Source organism: Grammomys surdaster, unplaced genomic scaffold, assembly GCF_004785775.1.
Source record: "Grammomys surdaster isolate TR1022 unplaced genomic scaffold, NIH_TR_1.0 126153, whole genome shotgun sequence".
Classification (NCBI taxonomy): domain Eukaryota; kingdom Metazoa; phylum Chordata; class Mammalia; order Rodentia; family Muridae; genus Grammomys; species Grammomys surdaster.
In genome coordinates, this window is record NW_021620961.1 from 326,713 (window position 1) to 354,542 (window position 27,830).

At 40.8% G+C, this 27,830-nt stretch overlaps 1 protein-coding gene across 6 annotated transcripts in view; it reads left to right on the plus strand.

Annotated features, from left to right (window-relative positions):
* Positions 1-27,830, plus strand: part of App (amyloid beta precursor protein) — a 223,339-nt gene that overhangs the window by 54,987 nt on the left and 140,522 nt on the right. For all 6 annotated transcript variants that reach the window (XM_028757201.1, XM_028757202.1, XM_028757203.1 and 3 more), the window contains exons 2-3: positions 1,727-1,894; positions 18,997-19,126. In XM_028757201.1, the coding sequence (XP_028613034.1) occupies positions 1,727-1,894; positions 18,997-19,126 (298 nt within the window). The remainder of the gene's footprint in view (positions 1-1,726; positions 1,895-18,996; positions 19,127-27,830) is intronic.

A 27,830-nucleotide genomic window follows, 5' to 3' on the forward strand; every position in this document is an offset into this window, starting at 1 on the left:
TCTTTCTCTTCCACCTCTTCTCTATCTCTCTCTGTGTGGCCACTTCCCTGGCTTCATTCCTTGGTACCAGTGAACTCACCCAAGAGCTGCCCTGCCAAGACCCGCCTTTATACTTTAATTTGGCATGAATTGGTTCATTTTGTCAGCTGAGATAACCTATCACTTACTATTGCCCAACAATGAATTAGCCTTAATGTCATGACCTTACTTTTGAACTTGCACATCCCCATTTCTGCCATGGTTGGTTTGTTGCATAGACAAACTAGTGCATTGTGGGAAGGGACTGCCCAAGGTCATGATTTCCAGGAAGCAGGCAGGATCATGGGGTCTTTCTTGGGTCTTGACTATCCCAGGAGAGAACTTGTTCTTTAAATTCTCTTTGCAGATGTGAATGCAGCCTCCTGCATTTGCATTCACTGAGAGGTGGGAAGCTCTCCTGACCTGTGGTAGTGAAGAGGCCTTGAGGAAATAAGAGGGGAAAGGATTCTGAAGTTGCGGATCATATTCTTTTGATGACATATTCACCAACTTCCGTAGAAGTTCTGTGACTTCACTTTGGCTTGGGATAAAATGCCAATGTGTGCTAACAGTGGAAATCTTTGGACAGAATACAGTTCAGTGGGGACACAATAAGGTCTGCAGTGACCACAAACAAGCCTCCCATTAATCTCCACTCCAAGGATTCCCCTGCAGGTGGCTGATTATGATTTGACTTTCTTTAACTTCCTACCCTGTTATTATCCACCTGCTTATTTCAGTAAAATCAGCAAGATGTATATTTAGATCTATAAGATCCAGGCTTTGAAGTTCCTTCAAACCCTCGGGTGAGCTGTTGAGATCAAGTTCACAAAACATTCTGTTTGGGGCACAACTTTGCATCTGGTGGACAATGAGACTTCCAGTTTCCTGGCATTGGTGGGAGATGGCAGGGGATCCTGTGGAAGTGTTGAAGGGAGCAGCATGTTGCATCATGGAAGGGAGTTTTTGTTTGTTTGTATGTCTTGTTTAATTTCAAAATGGTTAATTCTCCAGTGAAATTTTCTAACAAAAACTCAAGATACGAACTGGCATAGTGGTCACATGCCTGTAATCTCAGGACTCAGGAGGCACAGACAGGTGATCTCTGGGTTTGAAATCAAACTGAGCTACACAGTGAATTCCAGGCCAGCCAGGGCTATACAGTGGATTCTATGACAGCTAAGGCTACACAGAGAGACAATAAGACATAAAAACAAACAAAAACTCCCTTCGATGTAGCCACAGCAGTGAGGCACTCTGATAACATCTTGGTGTCAGTGTTGGGAAGTGGCACATACTGTCACCCCAGTTTAGGCCTACTTATCAAGCAGGGACTGGCATTGTGTTGTGTGTGAACAGCTGCAGGTTATGAGAATGTGTATTCTTCCACAGGGATTATATTTATGTTAGAAACCCCTCTTTATTGTTAGAACCTTTCAGCAGATATTGCAAAATCTTCTATGGGAAAAATAAAGGCTTTTTGAATGAGCAATTGTCCTTCAATATTCTTAATGCCTCCCGTTAAATACTCTGTTAAAGAACACGCTGTCTTCCATAGGTTATTTTCCAAGTCTGTAGCACATATATTACTAAACCCAACAATGCTGATGCAGGATTGCTGTGTGACAGAAGATCGCTAGGTATCACCATGTTTTCTGTTCTTCATGGAACTGGGGATTCTGTTACTAACTAGGACTTATTCCTTTAGGTGCCCACTGATGGCAATGCCGGACTGCTGGCAGAACCCCAGATCGCCATGTTCTGTGGTAAACTCAACATGCACATGAATGTGCAGAATGGAAAGTGGGAGTCAGACCCATCAGGGACCAAAACCTGCATTGGCACCAAGGAGGGGATCCTACAGTACTGCCAAGAGGTAAGTCCCGAATGGTGGCTCACCAGCATTCATTAAAAGTATTAATTCTTATGTCTTATATTTTCTTTCATAATAAAAATCTTGGTTCTTAATGATCCACTGTACCCTTAATACAGTCTTTTCTTTACCCTCCAGTTCACACAGTTACATATTGTGCTGTGTTATGATCATCAATAAACTGGGTAAAATTTAAGTTTTCATAGTTTAATATATTCTGCTGTGGCTGTGTAATAAAGGAAGTTAAAAATGCTAGATTTAATTTTTCTTTTACTCAACCACTTTGATATATTTTAGTACACTTATAACTTGATATTTTTCTAGCTTTTCTCTCCTATAATATTGTATCTTTGAAATAAACATCCATGCTGGTATAATTTTATTTCATGTACATGGATATTTTGCCCATGTACATGTCTGTGTACTACATGTGAGGCTCATGCCAAAGGAGGCTCCAGAAGAGGTTGTCACATCTCTTGGGACTGGAGTTACCAAAGTACAGTTATGAATTTTCATATGAGGACTTGGAGGGGGGATTGACGTTTCCTTTTCTGAAATGCTTAGGCTCAGAGTATTTTGGATTTTATAGAATTTGAAGTATTTGAAAGGTCATTTTGAGCTGCTTTATGGATGGGACCCAAGTGAACATGAAATTCTTATCTATTTCCCGTATACCTCACATACACAACCTGAAGGTCATTTTATGTGGTTATTTTAGTTTGGGCTCCTTTGGGGCTGCAGCCTGTCACATGAGATCAGATAGGAATTTTCCACATATAAATTCAGAGCAGTTCTCAAAATGTGTCTGGTTTTGGAACAGTTCATATGTTTGGACCAGAGACGCTCAGTTTCCATTTAATTTTCCTTTCTCACTAGATTTTCTGAAAGTAATCAACAATTGTCAAGTACTTGTCTTATCGCTAAATGACATTAGAAGGAAGCTAGCTCTTCATCTACCTGTCTGTACCCTAAGTTTCCCATGATCCCAAAGTGCTAACAGTGACTGACTATTCCAGTAGACTTCAGCAGAGGCCAGTAGAAAGGCCGGACACATGCTTTGTCCAAGATGTTGACTTCTGTCTTTTTACAGTGAGAGGTTACTGATGCCTGTGAATCATCATGTAAAACTTGTGTTTTCCACAAATAACCACATGTTTTTAAGCCTATGAATATTGGTCCTACAAAAATTATTTTCCTTGACTCTGGAGACAGCTCTCACTTCCTGCTGCACTTAGCCCAGTCATGCCTGTGTAGCTTCCTTTTCTGTTTTAATCTGTGGTTTGTGCAGGGATGGGCCACAGAGTGGTTCTTTCCACTCCAGACTGCCTGCTTGTGGGTAGCCACGGGGGAGGAGCAGGGGAAAGCCTTTCAGTGGATTTCTTCTTTTTGCAGCTAATGTAGCTTTCACCTGCTTTTGCTCACCACCATTGGATAAGAAAGGGCTAACATATCAAGGGTTTGTGAACCATTTTAATGAAGTGGGTCTACATTGTATAACAAGGAAAAGTCACTGAAGCCACTTATTGACTTAATTTTTGAAGAAGAGGAGAGACTAAGTTGGGATTTCAGTCAGCCCTATTGTGTATATCACTGTAGAACATTCCAGAAACCTAATCCCAAGCCCATGTGATGGAGTCTCCAGTCCCTATTGTTTTTGTACAGCTTGAGCACTTGAAATGTGGCCAGTTAGATCTGTACTGTTCAGATAAATGCCATGTTTCAGAAATGTAATATCAATAAAGACATAAAACAGGTTTCATTTTGAGATGACTATATTGTGTATATCTATTAAGCATGTCATAAGGGTGTTACATTCAAACTATATGGGATTAAAACTGATTTCTTCTCTTTGTGGTTTCTTTTTTTTTTTTCATGAGGCTAGAAAACAACCTTTAATGTACACTGGCAACTTGTATATACTTCTGCTCAGCAGTGCTCTCAGCTTTTCCAGTGTCACAGTGACAGGGCTATAATCAATTCATGATCCTGTCATCTGAAGAATAAGAGGGAAATGAGTTGAGGAGTCCCCACAGACTGCATCTCAGAATTTTGTTGGTGGTTTGGACTTTGAATTCTTTGAAGCCTCCAGATCATATTGTTCAAACTGGGTGTGGCAGCTCTCTCCTGTAATCCTCACACTTGTAAATCAGATCCTTGGATATATAGTGAGATGATGTCTCTAAAGCACAAATGAAGGAGATAGAGAGATGGCACAACAGTTTAGAGCACTTGTTGCTCTCTCAAAACATGCAGGTTTGATTCCCAGCACCCACAGGATGGCTCAGAACCATGGATAACTCTAGTTCTTGGAATTTGGATACCTTCTTATGGATTGCATGGGCAACAGGCACACCCGTGGTATACATACAAACATGTGGGCAAATAACCCATGATATAAAATAAGTAAATATAAATTAGTATCTTTAAAAGAAAGAAAATAATCTTACTAGAATCTTTTAATGCATGGAGATTATGTAAGACGACCCAGTGCCTTCCTCTTTGAAACACCTGCCTGTGGATGCTAAGATGTCCTCCACAGTAGACCCACTTCTTAACACAAGAAGAGTACAGCTCAAGGCCCAAGGTGACAAGACAGAGGTGATGATGTCATCACTTGAAATCCCTTTTTATTCTTAACAAAGCATCAGCCTCAGGGCTAAGTGCTGCTGTTCCATTTACCCACTTAGTGATGCTTCTGGAAAGGAGCCTGGGAATAGACCTTGGGGAACTGCACCATTTAAGGGGAACAAAGACACACTATGGAGTGGCCAGAGACAGGACAAGAACTGGCATGTGTCATGTGCTGGGAGACAAGCTTAGTTAATTGCTAAACAGAGAAAATGATGAGACCACAAGTATGGTCAAAAGTGAGAGCAACTGAAGTCTAATTTTTAACAAGGTCAGTGTACGCCTCCATGAAAACTGACCACACCCGTTGCCAAAAGCAGGTCTTTGCACATTTCAGTTGCATGGCTGTGAATAGGAATCTCTGGCTTTGTTTTCATAGGATAGGAAACATTAACATTGTTCACAGTGTCTGCCCACAGGCCTGTAAAATCACCATTCATCTCTAAACCAGTCAGAGATATGCATTCCTCAAATCAAATCATCTTTCTCCTACTACCTTTGGGTACTGGACAGCCACATCTATCTGCCTTTTACTGGCTAGATATCACCTTTTATTAGGCAGAATGGTTGTCTTTTCTTCCTTCCTTTATTTCTTCTTTCCTTTTTTCTTTCTTCAAGAAAATTAATTTTGACAAATATAACGACATTACTGATAGTAGAGACAGGTCTAGTTGCTATAAGTTTGACATGATCAAGCAGTGAAGGTAAATTGTACTCTGAGAAAATACCTAGACAAAGAGCTTGAGACAAACGGAGGGAAAGAAAACCATCTTTGCTTTAGTATTTATTGTTTGGTTGTTTGTTTGTTTGTTTGGTTGGTTGGTTGGTTGGTTTTCTGCTTTTTAATGAGGGTAACTTAAGCCAAAGGAGATTGAAGCAAAGTCATGGGAAGAGTAGTTGTCCATCATAAGACTCAGGTGTCTGCATAGGAGGAAGATTAGTATTGAATTAGATATAGCTATGCTAAAGTAAGAGGATTACAAGTCAGAGGCCATACTAGGCCACACCATAAGATTCTGTGTCCAAGATGAAGTATGGTGAGCCAGAAGATGGGAAGGTGGAAGGAGACTCCGCTCAGTCTGGCGAGGTTTGGAAATGGCAAAGAATGATCTTTTTCCAAGCGTTAACTAGGTAGGCTCTGTTTCCCAGAGACAAAACCATTGGAAAAGCTTGTGTGTGTGTGTGTGTGTGTGTGTGTGTGTGTGTGTGTGTGTGTGTGTGTGTGTAGAAGGGTTTCTTCTACTTAGAGAAAAATCCTGTGGTGATGGAAGCTTACAAAGGTAGGAAGCAGGAATAGGTCTTTGAGTGTTGGAACAGAGGACTATTACTGAGTCCTATTTCTCCTGTTAATGCCATTCTTTGTCCCTGAGTTTTCTCCTCTCTTAATGCTAAGATGGGTGCCCCTTGGGGCTCAGGGAGGTCGGAAGCTGGCAGTCAGTGCTTCTGGGAGTGGCATCCCAACTTTGTTTGCCATTGTGCATTGTAATTCCAGGGAGAGGGAATTCTGAGTGGCTTCATGTTGACCACACAAGGATTTGGCACATATTGGGGTACTTACCCATGTGGCCATGTGGTCTGGCAGCCCACAAGGCATAGAAGAATGGCTGCTAACAGAAGAGGGAGAGGAATGCACAAGGCCAAACAGAATGACTGTGGCCCTGTGTACAGTGGCCGCAGAACGGGGTAGTTGTTTTGGCTGAGACTGCTGGCTGGGATCCACTTTGGGTCTTGACTTTAACTAGCACTGAGAAAATGGCCGAGTGGGTGGAAATGACCATTTGGGGCCTTTCAGTGGAATTTGACATTGCCTGTGAGATATTTTATCAGTGTTTTAGGGTCTCCATGCTACTCCCCACCTTGTAGCTACTTCTGGTATTTTTAATAAATAGCTCTGATTTATAGATTTGATTTGTGTGTGTGTGTGTTTGCTAAAGCACATTTCTTTGCTTTTATTCTTCTTTTAACTTCGTGTTTATATATTAAATGACATTGATTGACTCATTGTTTGGAATGAGAAGGAAAATAATACTCGACAATTTTTGCTGAATTATAATATTTTTCTGTTTTTTAACTTAGAGAGTATTAAGGTCTGTTCTGTTGTAGTAATTTCAATGCCAGAGGTTCTTTTCAACAGGACTTGTTTAGAGTCAATGCTTTCAGCCACATTCTAATTTCTGTATTACTCAATAGGCTATTACTATTATTATTATTTTGATGACTTTTGCCTTAATTAGTCATTTGCAATGATTTTGCTTAGTACCATAAATGTGGTCTTCTTTTTGCCATCTCTTATCTCACGGATTCCTTTAAAGAATTATGCAAAGGCCTGGGGAGATGGCTTGACAGGTATAGTGCTTGCCTTGCAAGCATGAGACCAGAGTTCTACCCTCAGAACTCATTGTAGAAAAAGCTAGTTAGGTGTAGAGCACAATTATAACCCTAATGTTGGGGAGCCAGAGACAGGCAACTGGTCAACCTATCTTACTTGGAGCCTTCTAGGCAAATGGGAAACCCTTCTCAAGGGGAAAAACAGTAAAAAGATGGATGGCACGTGATACTTGACACACAATGTTGTCCTTTGGCCACTATACACAAACATTTGTGTTATACTGTGTGCATAAGCACACCTGCGCGCACAAACACGTAGAAACTATCTCCACTCATTACCAGTAACAGGACTAAACAGTTAATAGCTTTTTGTCTCCTCATAATGGTGAATTTATTTTGTGCATGGACTCTAACTCTCAAGACTAAAACACAGATGTTTAAGAAGCAGTCTGCTGAGTCAGAGGAGGCAGTTATTAGCGGTCTGAGCTTAGTGTGTACAGGAGGAGCTGAACTCATGACTGTAACCTCATTTTGACCTTTTGCTAACCAATTGAACTTTCCTGCTAAGTATGTCTGTAAACGATGCCTTTGACTGGTTGCTGGTGCTTAACCCAGAGTGGTGTCTTAATATTGATTCTTTGGTGGGGAATTAGCTAGTTCATGTCCTCTGATCTCTCTCACTCTCCTTGGCTTATCTTCCCTGCTATTGACTTGCTTTGAAAGTCTGTAACAGTGGCATTTCTGTCCCTTTGGTTCCTTTGGTGCTATCCTTGGTCAAGGAAAAGACTTAGGAGAAACAGTAATAGTTGAATATTTCACCTCTACTACTAGGTACACATAAGGCCTTATGAAGTTTGATTGAGAAAATAGTTTTGGCTGTATGGTCTAATTTGCATGTTTGTTTTAGCCACATGTTTACCAGGTCTTCCAAATGCTTGGTGCCTTTATATTTCCTTCTGTTCCCAGTCATAGGAGTTTTTCTTCTACCCAGTCATTGTTGAAGTGCACACCCCCTCTTTTTATTTTTATGCTTTTTATTAGCTCCATGTAGAGTTTTCCTTCAGTTCCTAATCAAGTACATATTATGTACTGTTAACCAACTAAACGGTTCTATGTTCCCCCAAATTTATAGGTTAAGCCAGCTCTCTTTGGATAGGTTTTGGAGACATGGTCTTTCAGAGATGACTAGTGTTTATGACATCATGAGGGCAGAACCATCTGGGTGGTATTGATGCCCTTACAGAAAGAGCAGAGAGTAAGCTGTCTTTACTTCCTCATACAAAGAGGTCATATGAGGATGTGGTGAGAAAATAGAAAAGAAGTCCTCACCAGCACTATGGTACCTTGGTCTTGTCAACCTCCCGAACTGTGATAAAATACATTTCCATTGTTTGAGTTGCCCAGAGTGTGGTATTTTACTGTGCCACGTCAGCCAGGACCCCATTATGTCTCCTGTAAGTACAGGCACTAGAAATGCAGAGTGACATTTCTAGAGTCATGATTCACAAAGCATTTTGTCTGGCAAATGAAGCACGTTGGTCACCATTTGGTAATGCTTGTGGATGGCTTTGTTGGCATGAGGCTGAAGTAGGATGGGCAGAGGCATCCTTGTCTGTTCTGAGGGAGCCTACCTTATAGGAGCACCTCTGGTTTCTGTCTGAGGGACCATTTCTTTCTACTGTAACAGTTTTAAAGTTGTTAGACAAGAGTCATGAGATTGTACAGATTCACCTTCATTTTATTTACTCAGCAAAATTGCAAGTGCTATGATAGACCTGTATCCGTAGAGAGGGAAATACAGAGTATAGCTTTAAATGCTCAGTTCGGACACATTGATAAATGATCACTCTCGATGTAGTTAATATTGGCTGTGACTCTTAGATGGGGGAAAATAATCTTTTCTATGGTCTATGCTAGAATTAGAGTGCTGACATTATGGAGAAAAAAAAACTTGAATGTATCGTCACAAATTTAACTACATAACAACAACCATTTGCCCTAATGAGCTGCTGGAACACCATAAAAAATGTTATGGCTAAAGAAATGTCAAAATAGAGAAAGTCTCAGAGAAACAAATATTATGTATTTTCTATATGTGGCTCCTATGCATTGTACAGATACATAAAATCATGTCTGTCTATATGACATGACAGTAGCATGAAATGTCTGGGGAGTGAGATGGGGACAGAGTGTCTGGGGTGGTATAGGGTAGGGTAGGGGACAATATGGACAGGGATATTTTCATTGTACTGTATAAACTTATGTGAGAGCTCTTTATGTATCAGAGTGCCATGGACAATGTATGGACACACTCAAAGATATAAAAATATTAAAAAATAAAAGAGATCAAGGCTCAGGGGGTGATATCCTCTTGAAAAACATTAAAGCATGGGGACAGAAAATGAGACTTGTTAGGTTTCATTGCACAGCTTTCAGGTGAAATGAGATTTTTTTTAAAAACATGTGTTTCATTCACACCAAAGGCTGAACACATCCTGCACAGGATGTGTTAAGTTCTATAGCTCATGACTTTATTTCTTAACATTTAAGCCAGGTAAACCTGGTCAGTGTAGCTAAAGACCACCATGGATAGGGCTTTGTGTCAGGTGATGCCTCTCCTGGTTCACAAGGGGTGCAAAGATGCTCTGTTCCATCAGATGGAGAATAAAATCTAGAAAATGGAGACAGTGGAATGTAGCATGGAGGGTCTTGATGGTGATGTGGAGACTTGGGATCCAGACCTTGAGAGGTGGAAGCCAAGGGTTGTGTTAGTATGAGTACTCTTTGGTGGGACATTTCAGTAAAGTAGTGTGTTTCAAAGGGAGGGCTGACTGGGGAGAGAATTTATTTTATAAGTAGAGGTGGGGAAATGGATGTGAAAGATCATCTGTCCTCTGAACTCTATCAGTGATCCCATGATACAGTACATGAAGTACTGTGATTCAGGGCAATCCACGAACAATGCCTGTCCTGTCTCAGAGTGGTCCTTACTTCATAACTGGGACAGGCAGATGTTATAAAAGCCAGTTGTTGAGAAGTCGTATACAGCCTTGAGCCTCCTCTGTCCCCGTCTGGTTCGAGCCAGCCTGTGGAGGCTACTGAGGGTGGGAAAAGTCACAAGGGTTAGACAGTCAGATGGACGCACTTGGCTTTGTTTATTTCCTCTACTGTTACACTATTGGCCCATTCTTAAGTAAGTTCTTTCCATCGATAACAATGCCTGTGATTTCTTAAACCTTGTTCCTCTACATGAGCGCTTGCTTTGGGATTAACATGCCCTCGAAACAAAGGAATCCAGTGCAGGAAAAAAAGAGGAAAGGCTGGCTATGTGAATTGAACACAGCTCTTTTCTTTCCCCAACTTTCTATTCTAAAATTTATTCTATAACCCAATATGGGATTCACAGGAAGAGTTATTTCTCTATTTGTTCATTAGTATGAAACAAACTTGTTAAAAGGCAAAAACAGATTGACCCTGTCAATCCAACTATCACTCAGGGTTGCCTTAGTTTGCTCTCTGCCGCTGTGATAAACAATGACCAAAAGAAACTTGGTGAGTAGAGGGTGTATTTCAGTTTGCAGGTTACAGTTCATCACTGAGGGAAACTAAGACAGGAGGAATGTAAGGCAAGAATCTAGAGGTAAGAACTGAAGCAGATCTGGGTCATAGAGAGTACAGGTTACTGGCTGGCTTGCTCCAGGCTCATGTTCAGCTGTCTTTCTTATCCAGCCCAGGCCTATCTGCCTCAGAATGGTACTGCCCGCAGTTCCAGGGTCCTCCTGTATCAATTAAAAATAAAGAAGATGCTTCCCCTGGCTGGTGCTCAGTCAACTTTCTTATACAACTCAGGACCTCCTTCCTACCTGGGGTTGCATCACTCACATCCATCAACATTCAAAACGGTTCCCCACAGCCATGATCATAGACCAATCAGTCAGTCCTGGGCAATCCCCCCAGCAAGCCCTCTTCTCCAGTGACTCTCAGTTGTGTCAAGTTAGCAATAAGAACTGACAGAGAGAAATCTGATGTATGAGCGAGGCAACGTGTGTACACATCTGTCTTTGCCTTTCACATCTGTGTGTGCCTTACACATTTGGCATCCCCTATTTGCTTTTACTCTGAGCGCTTTGGAAAGCAAGGACATGTCAGCCAAACCAGGCTCCTTGGCGTCTTCCCTCACTGAGTGTGAATGTGTGGATAGAACAACATATTAATATGCAGTGTCAGCTGCAGAAATGGACCAAATGGTTGGGAAACACACTCTTGCTTGCAGCGTTTTGCCTTCTGCCTCATGTAAGGCATCCTTGTGAAAACAGGCCCACTCTGCTCCCCTCCCCAGCTTTGCAGAAGTGTTTCATCAGCTGCCTGTGCCTCTCAGCACCTCATTAAGTCATGAGCAGAGGCCGATTTTCAGCTTCCATTTCTCTTTCTCAACTAAATTAGATGTTCTGTTTTTTATATCCCCCTCTCATTAGCAGAATCGAGACGGAAAACAATTTAAGATGCAATTTTTCATCAGGTTTTAGAAACGTCAAAGTGTGTCATTTAAATCTAGAAATTATTCTCTTCCACACACCCCGTCTCGGCTTACATACACCAAAGTTTAAGCAGCTGAGACCATGCTGTTAATGTGGTCTCCCTGTGCTTAGAAAAGGCGCCTGCGTTAGTCGTCTCTACCCTGGTCTCCTCCTCGGTGAAGTGGAGGTTCTCCTCTCGAGAACCCTGCGCATGCTGCCCAGGAAATGTTCGCAGTCATGGCATTGTAGAAACCTTTATTATCTTATGGTTCTATTTTCTTCTTGAGTGTACTCTATACAGCTCAACCTCAGGACCACATCAGTTCTGCGAGTCACAGTGGATGCAGTTGCTCATACCATTTGCCTGCCTGTAAACAAAATGTTCTGAAGGAAGCATCACAGCTTACACATAGGCTTCTGGTATACAGACTCAATAATTCCTAATATTAAAAAAAATTCAGAAACATCCTTTAAGATATTACTTCTGAGAATAAAAACACTGGCTACTGACATCATCTATTTGCTTTGTTTTATATTTTGGTTTTTTTGTTTGTTTGTTTGTTTGTTTGAGACAGGGTTTCTCTGTGTAGCTCTGGCTGTCCTGGAACTCACTCTGTAGACCAGGCTAGCCTTGAACTCAGATATCCACCTGCCTCTGTCTCCTGAGTGCTGGGATTAAAGCTGTGTGCTACCACCGTGCAGCTACCGATACCACCTTTTAATATGGAACCCAAGATGATTTCTACATGACCATTTTTCTGGCTTTTGATAATTTGAATTTTTTCAATTCTCTTTTTAAAAATAATTTTATAGACTGATACTTAACCCTTTAAAAGATATGGTGTGACTCTATGACCAGGTAAATGGGCCTTTATTCCCCCTTAGACTCTTGCTTTAATTCTTCCAACAGTCCATCTTCAGCCATGTATTACTGTGTTAGTTTATTTCAACCCAAGGTACTGTTAGAAGTGTAATCTACTACTTCTGCTTAGTAGAACAATATTGAGAGGGTTGTTTTTCTCAAAAAGCGTAAAACCAAGTACCTATCTTATAGTAATTGGACTTAGCAGATAGGTATATGATGCCCAGCAAAGACCCTAATACATGTAAAACATTTCCATATTGAATTGTATCAGGACTTAACCAGAAGTAACATTAAATATTTGTCAAACATTTACCATGCTGGGACGGTGGGGAGGGTACTCAAACTGCACCCCATGGCTCCGGCCTTCAAGGAGCATATGCTTCAGCAGGTGTCTAGGAGGTAGTACATGGTCAGTTGCCAGGTATTGTCAGTGATAACAGCTATGGCATGAAGTGGCCTGGTTATGGAAACAAACGGATTCACGGAGGGACATTAGTGGAACCAGCAGATGAAGTGGCCCGTTTCCTTAGTTTCTACTCAACTCTATGGGACATAATGCAAGTTTTTAATATATCTGAAAGAGGTGTATTGTAAAGGGGTGTTTCTTAGAATCTGAATGCACTTGCTTTGAGTTTCAGAGGCTTGGTGCTCTTCTGATTCTCACCCTGTCAGCTTCTCTCTCTGTACCTCTTCCTGTTTTCCTTCCCTGGATTGCCCTGGCTCTTGCTGGGCATCATACATCTATCCACTAAGCCAAATACTATAGGTTTTATGCTTTTTGAGAAAAAGTATTGTCATCTAGATGACTGCTTTACTCACCTTTACTCTGGTTTATCTGAACACCCAACCAAGTATTCTCACCCACTGAGAGCCTGAATATATTCAGAACCCCTGAGAGATTTTGCTTTGATCTGGCACCAAGTGGCTATAGAGATGGAGCTGTGGAGGCAAAATGTGGTTGCCAGATGCCCTCTACCACAAGGAGAAAGGTGTACAGCCTCTGGAAAGCCTTAAAGTCAGTGGCAGTGAATGAAACATCAGAGGGTGGCTGGGCCATGCAGAATCATGCTTCCTGCCTTTCAAGACAGTGTGTGTACAGCAGGGATGGTGCACTAATGGGTGTGCACCTACCGGGTCCACCAGGCACACAGTGATGATTACTGTATAGCATTCACGTTGTGTCAGACTAGGCAGGGCAGGAGGGCATGTTCAGGGCCATGGAAAGGATTGTAGCTGAGAGTGTACTTTGAACACAGTGAATGTGTTTCTACAGTAACTGCTCTGTAGCTTAAGAACATCGGTAGGAATTGGGCAGAGTCCATTTTTCAAGTAGCTGACACAGGTATTTCTTTAAGCACCTACAAATGTTGCCTTTCAACAACTTGTATTTGAAAAAAATATTTGATTTTGTGTATGGATTTTTGTTTGCATGTAGGTATGTACACCATGTGCAGTGACTTTAGGTCACAGGAGGGCATTGAATCCCCCAGAACTCGAGTTATAGGTGGTTTCTAGCTACCATGTTGATAATGGGAACTAAGCCTGGGTCTCTGTAAAATGCTCATAACTGCTGAAACATCTTTACCTGTACCCATCAAGTCCACTCATTTAATCAAGAAAGCAACCTCACACACAAAATATTGTAGAAAAGAAATGAACATGAATAAAGATATTTCATGTCTGTTATACTAGCATTCTTGCACATCATAGTGACAATTGTCCCATATTTTGCATGTAAAGTACATGCAAATTACATGTAATGTGTAATGCATGTAGAAATTGAAGACTGACACCCAAAGTTATTCTTTGACCTCTAACAACTTCCTGGTGTTTAGAATGGCAAAATATTATTCTCTTTGGCAATTCCAAATTAATAATTCTTCAGCTTCTCTCTCTGTACCTCTGACTGAGTCAAACTGAGGTTACTGCATCCATATTATGAATCAAGGAAATTAGAGAAACCGCATGTGCCATGGCTGGCATAAGCCAGCATTCACATACAGGACTACACCTGTACACATAATACATACATACGTACATACATACATACATACATACAACATACAACATACACATACACACACAAAACCCATGGAATCTTTACTTCCTTTGTTAAAATTTACTGTGCCACAAGAAAATATTAAATGTTGTCTTGTTTCTTGTGATTAAATATGATGAATAGTTAAATATTGTTACAAGATCTTTTACATATTGTAATTCATTTAATTTTGTTTTGTTTTGTTTTGCTTTTTGAGACAAGTCTTTCTATGACTTGTTCCTAGTTGTTCTGAAACCGGCTATATAAACCAGGGTAGCCTCAAGCTCATAGAGATCCTCCTGCCTCTACTCCTCAAGTGCTGAGATATAAGATGTGTGACACCACACCCAGATGATTTAGTTTTTATTCTTGACTAAAATGGTGCATTATATAATCTCATCTATCAACAAAAAACTGCATCATTGTCTCTATAGACTTCTATACTTAAACAAGCATTTATATTTTTTTGTAATTTTTAAAAGTATAGGTGTTTCATTTTGTGTGTGTGTGTGTGTGTGTCATTGCTTTGTTGGGATTTGTTCCTGTGTAAAGTCATCACATTACCTAGCTGGTCATTCAGTACTTCAAAAGGAAATTTACTATTTTGATTTTTAAAAAAAATCATCTTGTCCCCCTTTAAATAAACTTCTGCTGTTTAGAATGGCACAATATTATTCTCTTTGGTGGTTCCTAATTAATAATTCTTCATCTCTGACTAAAGATGACTGAGTCAGATTGAAGTTACTGCATCCATGTTATGGATCAGGAAAATCAGACAAACTACACAGGCTTTATGCAGTTCAGGTTTTATAATCTCTCATCTTCCTGCATATGAACACTGCTGTCAGAGAGATGGAGGGAGGTGGAGAAGCCCAGGGAGTCACATGCGTGTCCTAGATTTTGTGGATGGAATTGGAAATTAATTGTCTTGGCTGATCGCCATTCAAAGCTCTGGTAATCTCAAGGGAGAGCCACATGTTAACAGGTTGAGTTTGTCAGTCTGCCATCTTTTCTGCACAGACACTGGGCACTGAGTGATTTACTGGTCCGCTGCACCAGATATTATCCTAGGAATCTGATGATACTGTGTGAGCAATGGAAGCAAGGATGCCCTTTCTCCTACTGGTCTATTTGTAAACGCAATTGGTTGGTTGTAATGGAAAGGAAGGAAGTGTGGTGTGACTGTCTATTACAGGGATTTACAGAAAACTGAAGTCTAAGAAGCTTCTCAGTGGGGCAGCATTTCTAAAGTGCCAGCTGGATTCCCTTTAGAAAGATGCAGTAACTCACACTTTACTGCACATAAAGTCATATCCCCCAGGGCGAACTCTCATGCCATTGAGTTTATGACTCATAAGTGCTATTCGTTTGTGGTCTAATAAACAAGAAAAGGTGGGAGAATTATATTTCTGTACACAAAGCTACCCGCCTTTCATTATAGAGAATAAAGCTATGGGGCTCTTAAATTTTTAGTGGCATTTCAAGGGGAGCGTTGCCCGTGCCTTAAATGCGTGTACTGAAGTGTTCGAGATACTTAAGCACAAAATCAAATGGAGCAAAGATAGCTGTGCCCTTCGCAGTTAAACTACTGACCGTGTTTGAAGAACAGGGTTCTCACTTACAGATGAAACTTCTTATTACATGTTTATGTTCTGTTGTTTGTGCATGGCGTGTGAATGTGTCTGGGTGCACAGGTGCCACTAGGTGGATGCCGAAGAGAGAACTGAGGCCAGGAGGTGCCTTCTTCAGCTGAGCCATCTCACTGTCCCTGACTTAAGTACTTTCGCATTTGTTTAGCCACATGAATACTCTGATTGATAACTTATTTTTTATTATTTGAGTATATAGTTCCTTTTTTTAAAAAGAGAAGTCATACATTTACCAAAAAGCATAAAGGATGACAGAAAGATGTTGTAGATTTCTTCCGTCATCAAGGCAACCTAACAGAGTAGGCCCAGCCGTGACAAGTCATGAACCTGCACAGGCATGTTTTGTCTCTCACAGTCTATAGTTGATCTTGGGCTTGCTCTTGGTGTTGTAGCTTCTTTGGGTCTGGACATGGAAACAGTAGTAATTGATTTCATTGTCCAATTATTAGGACTTTGTGCTCTGTTTACCTGTCCTAAAACCTGAAGAGCTCATCTGCGCGCTCTCTTTCCCTTCCTTACTCGCTCCCCCCCAACTCTCTGTACGCACATCTGAGTGGAACTGACATGTACCAGGTTGGTGTGTGTGTATGTATAGGATTATATGTACAGGGTTATTTGCAAGTATGTAGGCCAACTTTGAATGTCTGTTTATTCTGCAAGAGCCATCTCCTTTTTACTTTTTAAAAAGATTCATTTTTTTTTATGTGTGAGAAGGTTTTGTCTGTTTGTATATGCACCATGTGTGGTGTCTTATATATGTACTGTGTGTGTGTGTGTGTGTGTGTGTGTGTGTGTGTGTGCTGCCCACAGATGTCCTAAGAAGCTACTGGATCCCATGAAACTGGAGTTCAGAGTGGTTGCTAGCCACCACTAGGGCACTGGTGATCACAAGCATTTGTTCTGTAAGAACAATAACTGCTTTAAGCCCAAGTCATCTCTCCAGGCCTATGATCTTATATTATGAGACAGGATCTTTCAGGCAAGGCCTAGGGATCTGGCTGTCTCCATCTCCGCAGCTCTGTAATTACAAATGTGCCCCCAATACTCACAGGTACCGGGGATTCAACTTTATGTGAGTCTTTATGTGAGTGCTGCGAGTGCTTTGCCCAAACACTGTTTTGCTGCTCCTAGCGAGAACTGTCTTTATAGACTGTCATGTGATGGAAGTCATAACAATATGGAACCTGTATAGACTGATTTCTGTCATTTAATGGTAGGCATTTAAGTTCCCTCTGTATTTTCCTAGCTAGAGAGACCATTTTGTGGGAGGGGAGAAGATACTAAATATTTTCATGTCCAGAATGTAGTTATTAAACTATCCATTTTCATCATTCATTTTCTTTCCTGCTTTCCTTCTTTCCTTCTTTCCTTCTTTCCTTCTTTCCTTCTTTCCTCCCTCCCTCCCTCCCTCCCTCCCTCCCTCCCTCCCTCCCTCCCTCTCTCCCTTCCTTCCTCCCTTCCTTCCTTCTTTTGCACACAAACTAAGGGGAGGTAATTAAGACATAAGTAATATCATTTTATAGTATTTCAAGAAGATGACCTCCCCCCATAATTGCAATGAGCAAGACGTCAACATCTTAAATGAACACAGAGTCACTCTGACAATCATAAACAAAGTACTACATATCCACAACTCCCGGGTGGGCATAGTCCTCTTGCTCAGGTTCATGGGTTCTCTCAGCAGTGTGGGCAGAAGCTGGGGATGAGTCTGTTCTTCTGCATCTCCACCTCCAAGCCACTCCCCCCAAACCTTTAAACCTGTCTATGAACTCTCGTGCTTTCAGTCTAGACCACCTTTGTTGTCTATGGATGGAGCTGTCCCTGAACCCCACTATCCTGTGGTACACACGTTAAATCTTTAAAGTCTTCTGTTTCTGGCTTCCTGTCATCCATTACAACCCATTTGTAAGCTGTAAGTTCTCTGGAGGAGTCAGTGATACCTCCGGTACTCATGTTTCTCAAAACCATGATGTAAATCCGTCTCTGACTTTGACTTCCTTTATTAAAAAAAAAAAAAAACTCACTCCACTCCCTCTGACGGCCATATTTATATTCCTTGCAGCTACTAATAATTGGGACTTTCTCAGATTCCTAATTTTAATTCCAAAACTTTCCCAAGCATTGTTCCTTCCTGCCTTACTTTCTCTAATATGTCTACATCAAACTCTCTCACCCATTCCAGAATTCGAATTCCGTTGTGTTACAACCTTTTGACTGTGTCCAATTCCCTTCACATTCTCACTTCCACCTCCTGGATTCATCACTTCCTGGATTCATTGCCTCCAGTTAGAGCTAATCTGCTTCCTTAAAGCCTTTTATATGCCATTTCTCTGGCAAAATGGCTCACTTTAGAGACATATTTTGTATTACTATTCTTCTTTCAAATCTCTACCCATTATTATTACATAGAAGTGGTTTGATATTTTGCAAATACATTTTGGTTGATTGAGTTTGACATTTCATTCCAAGTGCTCAGCAAACAGCATGATTCACGAAGAGCAGCCATCACAGACAGAGATAAGTAGTTTGTTACTGAAGGAGGAGAATTCCTGAGTGCCGTTCTTTAAATGGCTCTCTTGAAGACACTCTTAATAACGTACTTTTGTGTAAACTATTTTGAGGACAGAGTCTGATTTTTGTGTGGAAATCGGCTATGTTCCTTGCTCTGTGCATAAAGTACTTGTCAGATAGCAGTGGGTTAAATATAAATAGAGATGACATCTTTAAGTATATCAATCCCAGGGTTCCTTTAGAATACTACACACTGTGGTCTTCTGTAGTCCTTTATTTTGCAAAGAAAATGACCTCATGCTTTCAAGAGTCTCTGCTTTCCCATGTTTCTAGTTTAACTCCCCTGGACAGTGTCTGAATGGGTAGCTCAATGCAAGGCATCTTGTGGAATATTAGGTATGTCCACTCAGGCATTTTCCTTTGTACCAATGATCGTGCTTGGCCAGAAGCAAAGCAGCATGGCTCTCAGTGAATAATGGGACATTTGAATAACAGTGAAGGTTCAGCATGTTCCTCTGTATGTCAGGCTTTGCCAAGAGTAATGATTTCCTCTTTCCTGTGCTCCCCAGGTCTACCCTGAACTGCAGATCACAAATGTGGTGGAAGCCAACCAGCCAGTGACCATCCAGAACTGGTGCAAGCGGGGCCGCAAGCAGTGCAAGACGCACACCCACATTGTGATTCCTTACCGTTGCTTAGGTGAGCCAGCCAGCCAGCCCCATAGCTGGTGCTGATGGGAGGATACTTTAATTAGGTCATATTCATGCATGCACTACTCCTTCAGCATGTTGCTGATACCATATTGTTAGCTCCCTATCTGTGGATTCCATATCTGCAGGTTCATCCAAACATGGGTAGGAAAAGAAATGGAAGAACAAACTCCAAACAATCCTGTATCTGTCCTTATATATCATTTAAATTGCATTGGATATTATAAATAAGGAGAGGTGATTTCTTTGTTTATTATTTATTGTGGTAAAATGAACATAGAACTTCATAAGGGTTAGGCGAGCATTCTACTACTAATGTGTATCCTAAGCCTGGGGAAGGTGAGTTAAAGTATATAAGAATGTGTACGTAGATTATAGGGAAATAAAATTTTAGTGTTCACAATGCATGAAAGACCTTCCTCCTTCACTTGTGAATATCATGCGACTGCGTTTTACTGTGGATTTTGAATGTTGCAGGTACTGCCCCATGTTCTTTTAATACAAGACAAGCATTTCTTAGCTTTCTGCCTCCGAATTGCTTTCCTGTTCCCTATCTAGTCCTGAGCTTACCGAGTAAAAAGTATCTGCTGGTGAAGCCCCAGAGTCTTGCAAGGGATTCTCATTTACATTGTCCAGTGTTACAAATGGCAGACCTTGTATGTTTCATCATAGGATTTCACAGAACGAATATAATGTGAGGTTTCCACACTCTCTCACTAATTCCTCAAAAAGCCCTTTCCCAGGGCACCTTGTTTCTGCAGTTGAGAATGGTCAGGAAGTAAAAATCGATTGCTACACCCCTTGTTCCTACAGTTGTGAATTGTCAGGAAGTATGGTTGCTTGCTGCACCCCTTGTTCCCAGAGTTGAGAATGGTCAGGAAGTATGTTTGCTGGATTATTTAATTTTTTTTTCTATTTACTCAGATCAAACTGGAAGAAGCCATGTGTTCACAAAGGCCTGAAAATTTTACTTTCATTTTTATCTTTAAAAATTGAGTTCTTTTTGTCTTTTGGGAAAGCCATCTTATGTCCATTTTCAATCTTGTCATGCCTCCTTGCTGGCATTTCAGGTGAACAAGCTTGGCATAGGTAGCCGTTTGATTTGATAAATTCCAACTGAATGTTTCCCATTGTTATTGATTAGTAAGAAGGTTGTGAGAATGGAGATCTTTATATGGAAGCTGTAGACAGATATTGACGGCTTTGTATAAAGTCTAAAAGAAATCTTTTTTAGAGAGCCTCGTTCCCCTTCCAGGTACAAGGAGGTGAGTTTGGGTTCTAACACATTAGTTATAAGGGCTCCAAACCAAACTTTGCAAATAAAGATAACTACTGGAGACTCTAGGAGCTTATATAGAATTTGTCTGGCAATAGATTCCATACGAGCATTCTGGAAGCTGATGGAATGGTTCTGCAGTTAAGAGCACTTCCTGCTCTTCTGAAGAACCTGAATTCAGTTCCTGGTACCCAGGTCAGGTGACACACAATTGCTTGGAGTTCTAGCTCCAGGAGATCTGGCATCCTCTTCTACCCTTCAGGGGCCCTTGCACTCAAGTGGACCTCCCACTCCTGGTTTTATATATTCTTTAAAGAACGTGCGGACTTCTGCTTGTTTGTGCATTTAATTTGAGAAATCAACAGAAAACATGGGGCATTAGAATGAAGATCTCACCTGTGTTTCATATTCAATAAGTAAACAATGAAGACAGTGTTGAACCATATGCTTAACCATTTGATGGTTTGTGCATTTCCTTACACTGCTTGATTCCTTTAATCTCTTATAAGGCCTTTAGCTCTTCACTGTGTGGCTGAGAAATCAATATTTAATAAGAGAATATAAAATGAACAATGAGAAGATACTGAATTCAGACCTCATGATATAGAGCTTTAGCCAGCAGCCAGAGTTTACACTGTGGGCACACAGGAACTATCAAAATCTTAGTTTTCATTATCATAAACTTCCTTATATCATTCAGGGACAGTCTCCCTAATTTGCCTTTTAGACCTAGTTTTTGTAGCAAACACCAGGTAGTGACCTGCCCTAAGCTTCTCCCTCAAGTGTTGGAGAACGATTTCAGTGGTTGAGGGTTGTAGAGATGTACATACAGGTCAGACAGGGGTAAGAGAAAGTGGAGAGGTGCCTCAAAATTGTCCAAGAGATCCTGTGAGAAAATGAGGAGGACAGAATTCCCTGCTGCCTCTGTCTTCGGCAAGGACCAGATTTCTCTTTTATCTTCTGAATAGATTCTGAGCTCCTTTGATGTTGAAGTACATAATTCAAGGAGGCAGGCCACTTGTGACATGTTTAAGAAATTTCCCAGGTCTGGTGCAGCATTTGATATAAATCAGCACACTGACTCTAACTCTTCCTGACTGCTAATAGACTACATGATCATTAGATACTCCCAGAAGGCATTTGGCGTGTTTGAATCTTTTATTGTGTTTCTCATCTTATAAGTCCCTGGTCTTTTCCCATTGGACCTGAAATAGACTGTCAGTTGAAGGGCAGAGCATACCTGTCTCTTGCTCCACCATTAAGCAATATGACCATTGCCTATTTCGTAGACAGTGGCAAATTTTCTAGGTATTCAAAATATGTTTTACTATCCCATGAGGTTGACTCTGCTGGTCTTCCTTCAGAAGTAGAAATGTCAGTTGCCAGAGAAGTTGGATCTCTTTATATAAGTAACACAGCCATAGTGTGTTCAGATCAGGACCAGAGCTCACAATTTCTTAATATCATATTATCTGTATTCTTTATAATTAAAAAAGAAAATTAGGCCAATCAGTGGTGGCATATGCCTTTAATATCAGGAGGCAGAAACGTGGGTCTCTTGAGTTCAAGGCCAGCCAGGTCTACAGAGTGAGTTCCAGGACAACCAAGGCTACACAGAGAAACTTTGTCTCAATGCCTGCCACATTAAAAAAAAAAAAAAAGTATTAGAACAACTATCCACTTGGTTTATAAATTCAAATTATGCAAGAAAGATTGTGAATTTCAGACAATAAATATTAAAATTCCACAATAGATATCATGTTGATAAAGGTGGCTACTCTGACCTTTGGTACAGAATAAATCAAATAAATCGGAGTGCCAAAGTTTTCTGATAATTACAGAGGTAGTCAGTGACATTCTTCTCTATAATTTGCTTCTGAAACAAAGAATTATTGTTTAGCACTAATCTACAAACTCTCCAAGACCTCCTGCTTTATTTAAATATATATTTTAGACAAAAGAGAGTTTTACTGAAGTTAATTCCTGCAAAGACATGACCTAAAAACAAGAGTAAGATTGTCTTAGACATTGCCATATTGAAATTCAAAACATTCAAAACAAATCTTGAGAAAAACGCCTGTCATTCCTGGCATGCAGCCTCCTGACCCCATCTCAGATGAAGGACCAGCATGGCCTTAGCTGAGTTCTCTCTATACTCCATGTTTGCCTTGGACTCCTTGCTCTGCAGTATCTCTCATTGAGATGGGCAAGTGTATCATGTTACCTTTGGCACTGTTCTCCCATCGAATGGATGGCTTCCCTCCCTTGGGAAGGAAAGCTGGCTCTCTCCTTTCCCTTTTTATTTTTGATACTTCCAGAACCAGAGTATAGGATCTGACTTGATCAAGTAAACATCTTATCATGTACCACATGTGGAATTCGAAGCACATTATTCATCTTCCCTCAGGGAGGTGGTGGTTTTTGTTTTTACTTTTTCAGACCTTTTCCATTTGAATGACTTCTCTCTTCATGGTATAATGGATCCACTATTGAAATTGGCACACGGCTGCACTCATGTCTGACTTGCAGTGCTACAGTATGTTGTCTAAGATAAATCACTGTTGCTTTTACAGGGCCAAAGTGTGGTTAGTAGTGTAATACAAAAGAGGAATTAGAAGTTGAGGAATTACAAGGCAACACCCACAGTATGCCTCTGTTGCTAAGGAAGATACCCCAAATGTGCAGGTTGTAATGGCTGTGTGCAGAATGAGAAATTAAGTTTCTGTTCTCTGCATTTTGAACTTTATACTTTTAATAACATTTTAAGTCTGCCTTGATTCCTAGATGGCTGCTTCTGAATCATCTACAGCCATCTCTGTCTTTTTTACATTAAGCAGTGTGTATTTGGTTACCTGATAGATAACTGTACAACAGATGTTGTGTCAACTTATGCACAACAGAATTTTTGTTATTATTTTTTTAAACATATCAGCCAGTGGTAAAATATTTAAGAGTAAAAAATGTTACCAAAGTTTGAAAGTAGGAGTGAGGATGAAAGGACATTTGTTTTAGACTTTAAATATCCTTTAAATATCCAGAAACCTAAATGACTCCAGAGACTTTATAGACTTAATATTTTTTCAGTCTTAATATGATAAATTTGAAATTAGGTACTATTTTCTCTGATAATAAATCTACAAAGTACTCATTAAAACACACTTTTCTTGTTTTGAAGGTAAAAATTTTATCAAGAATACTGAAATTGAATTAATGAAAATATTATACTTGACTGATTAAATACTGCTGTCCAGGCCAGGAGGTGTTGGGTTTTTAAAATTAGCATTAAGAATATAAGAATTGACATGACATAACAGCGAGTCTTAAACCCAAGTTAAAAGACATTTTAATATCAGTATCAGCTATGGCCAAGCATGGTGGCGTAGGCCTTTAACATCAATACTTAGGAGGCAGAGGCAAAGGCAGGTAGAGCTCTGTGAGATCTAGGCCAACCTGGTCTATGTAATGAATTCCAGGATAGCCAAGGTTGCAATGTGAGGCCCTGTCTCAAACAAACAAACAGGAAGTAAGGAAGGAAAGAAGGAAGGAAGGAAGGAAGGAAGGAAGGAAGGAAGGAAGGAAGGAAGGAAGGAAGGTAGGTTGGTTGTTTGGCTTCAGCATAGGTATGTGCAGAAGGCTCTTATTATTTTTCTCCACAATGGGGATAAATTCATTCCTTCCTTATCATGGTAGATACGAAGTAGCTCATTAAATATTCTGTTTATTGCATACCCCTTGATGAATTTCATATCCCTGGTGATCTGTCCCAGGGGACCCCTTCTCTCTGTCCCTCTTTCTAATTCTCTTTTCCTCTGAATGAGTCTTCAGCTTTGGCTTTGATTCCTAACAGAAAAAGAAAGTCTCAATGCAACAGCTGGGCAGCAGTTTGGAGAGCAGCAAGTGCAGATTGCAGAAGAGTGGGGAACATCCCAGAAGTGGAGCACTTGAGGAAGTGATGACACTGATGGATTACCTGCTGTAGAGTCCTAGCCTGGCCCTAGTGTGGCTTTAGAATTCTCTCACAGAGTTTGGGAAAGTTATAGTGCTAAAGAAAACATACGAAATGAAGCAAATTTTAAAGTGTGGGCTCTTACAAGTTTTAGCAAAAGAAACACAAAACATTATAAAAAGAAAAGTTATTTTATTAAAACACACAAACATCAGTGTGAACAACTATGTCATCTGTGTTGTTGGTAGGCTTTATGTCGATCTACAAGGACAAAGCTCTTAGTTTTTTAGCTCAGTGCAGTTGGTTGGCTCCATTGTTTTGTGCCTATGGTGAGGTAATGTGGTGATGGGATTTCATGGTTGAGCAAAACCACTCACCTCATTGCCAGAAAAAAACAAAAACAAAAACAAAAAAAAAACAATGGAAGAGGAGGAGGCTAGGGGATCTCACCCCTCTCTTTGAGGGCAAGGCCAACTATAACATAACCTTCTCTCCTCTCCCCTCCAGGCTCCATCTCTCAAGCATTCCACCACCTCTTTAGTACTTGTCTCTTTGGGGTGACAGTGAAGAGGTGATCTTCACTGCCTGTCTTGATGAAGGTATCCTATGAGGCTATGCTGGTAACTGTGAAGAGAAGGCAGTATGCCTAAGCATGCTATCATCTCCCGCTGTGGGGAGATCTAAAGTGGAGAAATCACAAAAGGAAGTCCTTACCAAAGTCACCAGCACTTACTTGTTTCCTTGGACTCTGACAGATCCCTTTCCTTGGGGTTGCTTATGGAAGCATGGCTAAGGGCTCAATCACAGGAGTCTTACCAGTGGCTACATCATTAGAGAAACTGTCTCATCTTCCAATTTTAATGGCACTCAACTGCGAGGGTATCGTGTCAGGAAAGTATTACATCAGTGAATTAGAGAATCTGCTTAGGAAAAAGAATAATTGTGGGACTATATTAGGAATAAATACTTCATGGTGCAGGAGATTAACAATGCTTTCTTGCAATGCTTTTGCGTTTGGAGATAATTGGTTTCTGTGTGAAATATAAGCTCTTTGGAGATTAGGACTTTTGTTCGTTCACTGAAAACTCCCCAGAGCTTAGAGCATGTCACAGCCCCTTAGTTCTCTGCTTGTCAGGACGTATGGAAAGAATGAACTGAAGATTTAAATGAATGGGGGTGGGGGCAGAAGGACATCTCTTGAAAGGCAGAAGACATGGAATGGATCCTCCCCTGCCAAATACTTCCTAAAGTGAGAGCAGACATCATTTACCTTATGTCAGCCTATGCTGATATTAGAATGACTACAGTCAGCATGACCCTAGAGTTTACCAGTTGGACAATTTGAGCTCTCCATTTTCATCAACCCCCACAGCTCTGATACTAAGATTTTAGTCAGAATTCTAAATTGAGTCTAAAATCTATGGGTACCAATGCATGTCTGTATTTTTAAAATCTATTGTTAGGGGCTGGAGAAATTATGGCTCAAGTAGTTAAGAGCTGTTCTTCCAGAGGAGCTGGGCTCAGGTCTCAGCACCCTTAGGCCAGCTTACAGCTGTCGGTAACTTCAGTTGTAAGGTATCGAACACCCTCTTTGGGCCTCTGGGCATTTCTGCATGCATGTGCTTCACTTGTACACATACACTCACTCAGGCATACACACACACACGTGTACACACACACACATCAAACAAACAAATAAATAAATGTTTTTTTGAATTGTAAAAGAAGACAGTATTACTGTGTGTATGCACACATGCACTCATAGTGTGTGTTTTGTGTTTTGTGTCATGGTACAAGCATGGAGGTCAGAGAACAAGAGTCAGTTCTCCCCTTCCATTTTAACCTAGGTTTCTTGATCAGAATCAACTTGCTGGGCTTGTGTGGCAAGCATTTTAAGCTCATGAGCTATCTTGCTGGCCTGCATGCATATATTTTCCTCAAGATGTTCTTTAGTCTTCTGTCTCCCCTTTGACTTGATAAAGAGTTTTGCCCTGTTATCATTACTGTCTAGGCTTCTTGGGTTTTCTTTGTTCTTCAGAGAACCCTTGGCCTTCCATCAGTGTGTTGATCTCATGCATTTCTTGAGCAAACATGTTTGCTGTCCTTCACAGTGCTGCCTCCCAGTTCGGTGGTTAGAGGTCACATGAGGACCTCTTAGCCTTTGACTCCTCTGAAATCAGGCAGTATCGGGAGTCCATGTCTCCAGCCCCAGTTATCTGTGACATCACTGATCTTCTGAGTACAGATTCTGTTGATTGTAGACTTCTTCCCATGTCCTTGCCTTGCTGTTCCTTGTGCATTCCTTCATTGTCTTCCATCACAGTCTCATGATTTTTTTTTTTTGTGGTCTTCAGAAATCATAAATACTGGTCTTCTTCTACAGCCCTTCTTCCTGGTTGTTCATTTTATATAGCATACATGCTTGCCAGAAAACCCCATCTATGCAGTGGTTTCTCTAAGGCTGTCCTGAGTTATTATGCCCAAGGTCAGGTGTCTTCTCTGGTAAGAGTCTCAGATTCTGTGTGACCTCTGGAGTGCTGACACATAGCTCATTTAGACATTTCAGGAGAGATGTGTGCCAGTTCCTTATGAAGAAATGGTGGGCAGTGGTTGAGCATTTGCCCACCTTGAGTGAGGTCCTGGGTTCGAGCTCCAGCACTGCCAAACACAAGAGCACTAATCAATGATAAATTTGAGATTTTTAGATTAAACCATGCTTAAACAGTATGCTATTTTTTCACTTAATTTATGCTGAATACCATTTGCAATGATTAAAATTTGTCATAGGTAAGGAGTAGCCTTACCTATGACATTCTCATTATTCTCAGCCTTCTGAAAAATATGCAGATAGGTGTGTCTGTGTGCACACATGCATGGGTGTGTGTGTGTGTGCATGTGTGTGCATGCACACTCATGAGAGAGAGGTGGAGTAGAAAGAGAATGGGGGTGTTTGTGTATGTACACCCCCTACTCCTGTTCCTTTCCTTTATCAAAGTCTCCTGGACTCTTGGTTCCTTGCAAAAGAAGCTAATTAAGTCCATGTGAACTAGGAGCCCTGCTGCCAATACCTGGCAAGCATTCATGGACTGATTTTTTAATATATTTTCAAGTGGTGCTGTGCAATTAAAACATTCTTAAATTTTGACTTCTAAAAAGCATTTTGAAATACTTCAGTGTAAATGTAAGATCTATTGCAAAGTATCTCTTTTAAATATAGATGTGGTTTGTAGTTTAGAATGATGTTATCTTGTGAAGAGAATATAGGGTTGTACTAAGCTAGGGACCAATACTATGGCTCAGTGTCTAGAGATGCTTGCGCATGGGCTGGGGAAACTGAGTACAGTGCCCAGATCCTGGAGAGAAATGACCCTTGAGAGCTGTCCTTTGACCTCTGCATGTACATACTTGCCTGAATTCACACACACACACACACACACACACACACACACACACAGAGAGAGAGAGAGAGAG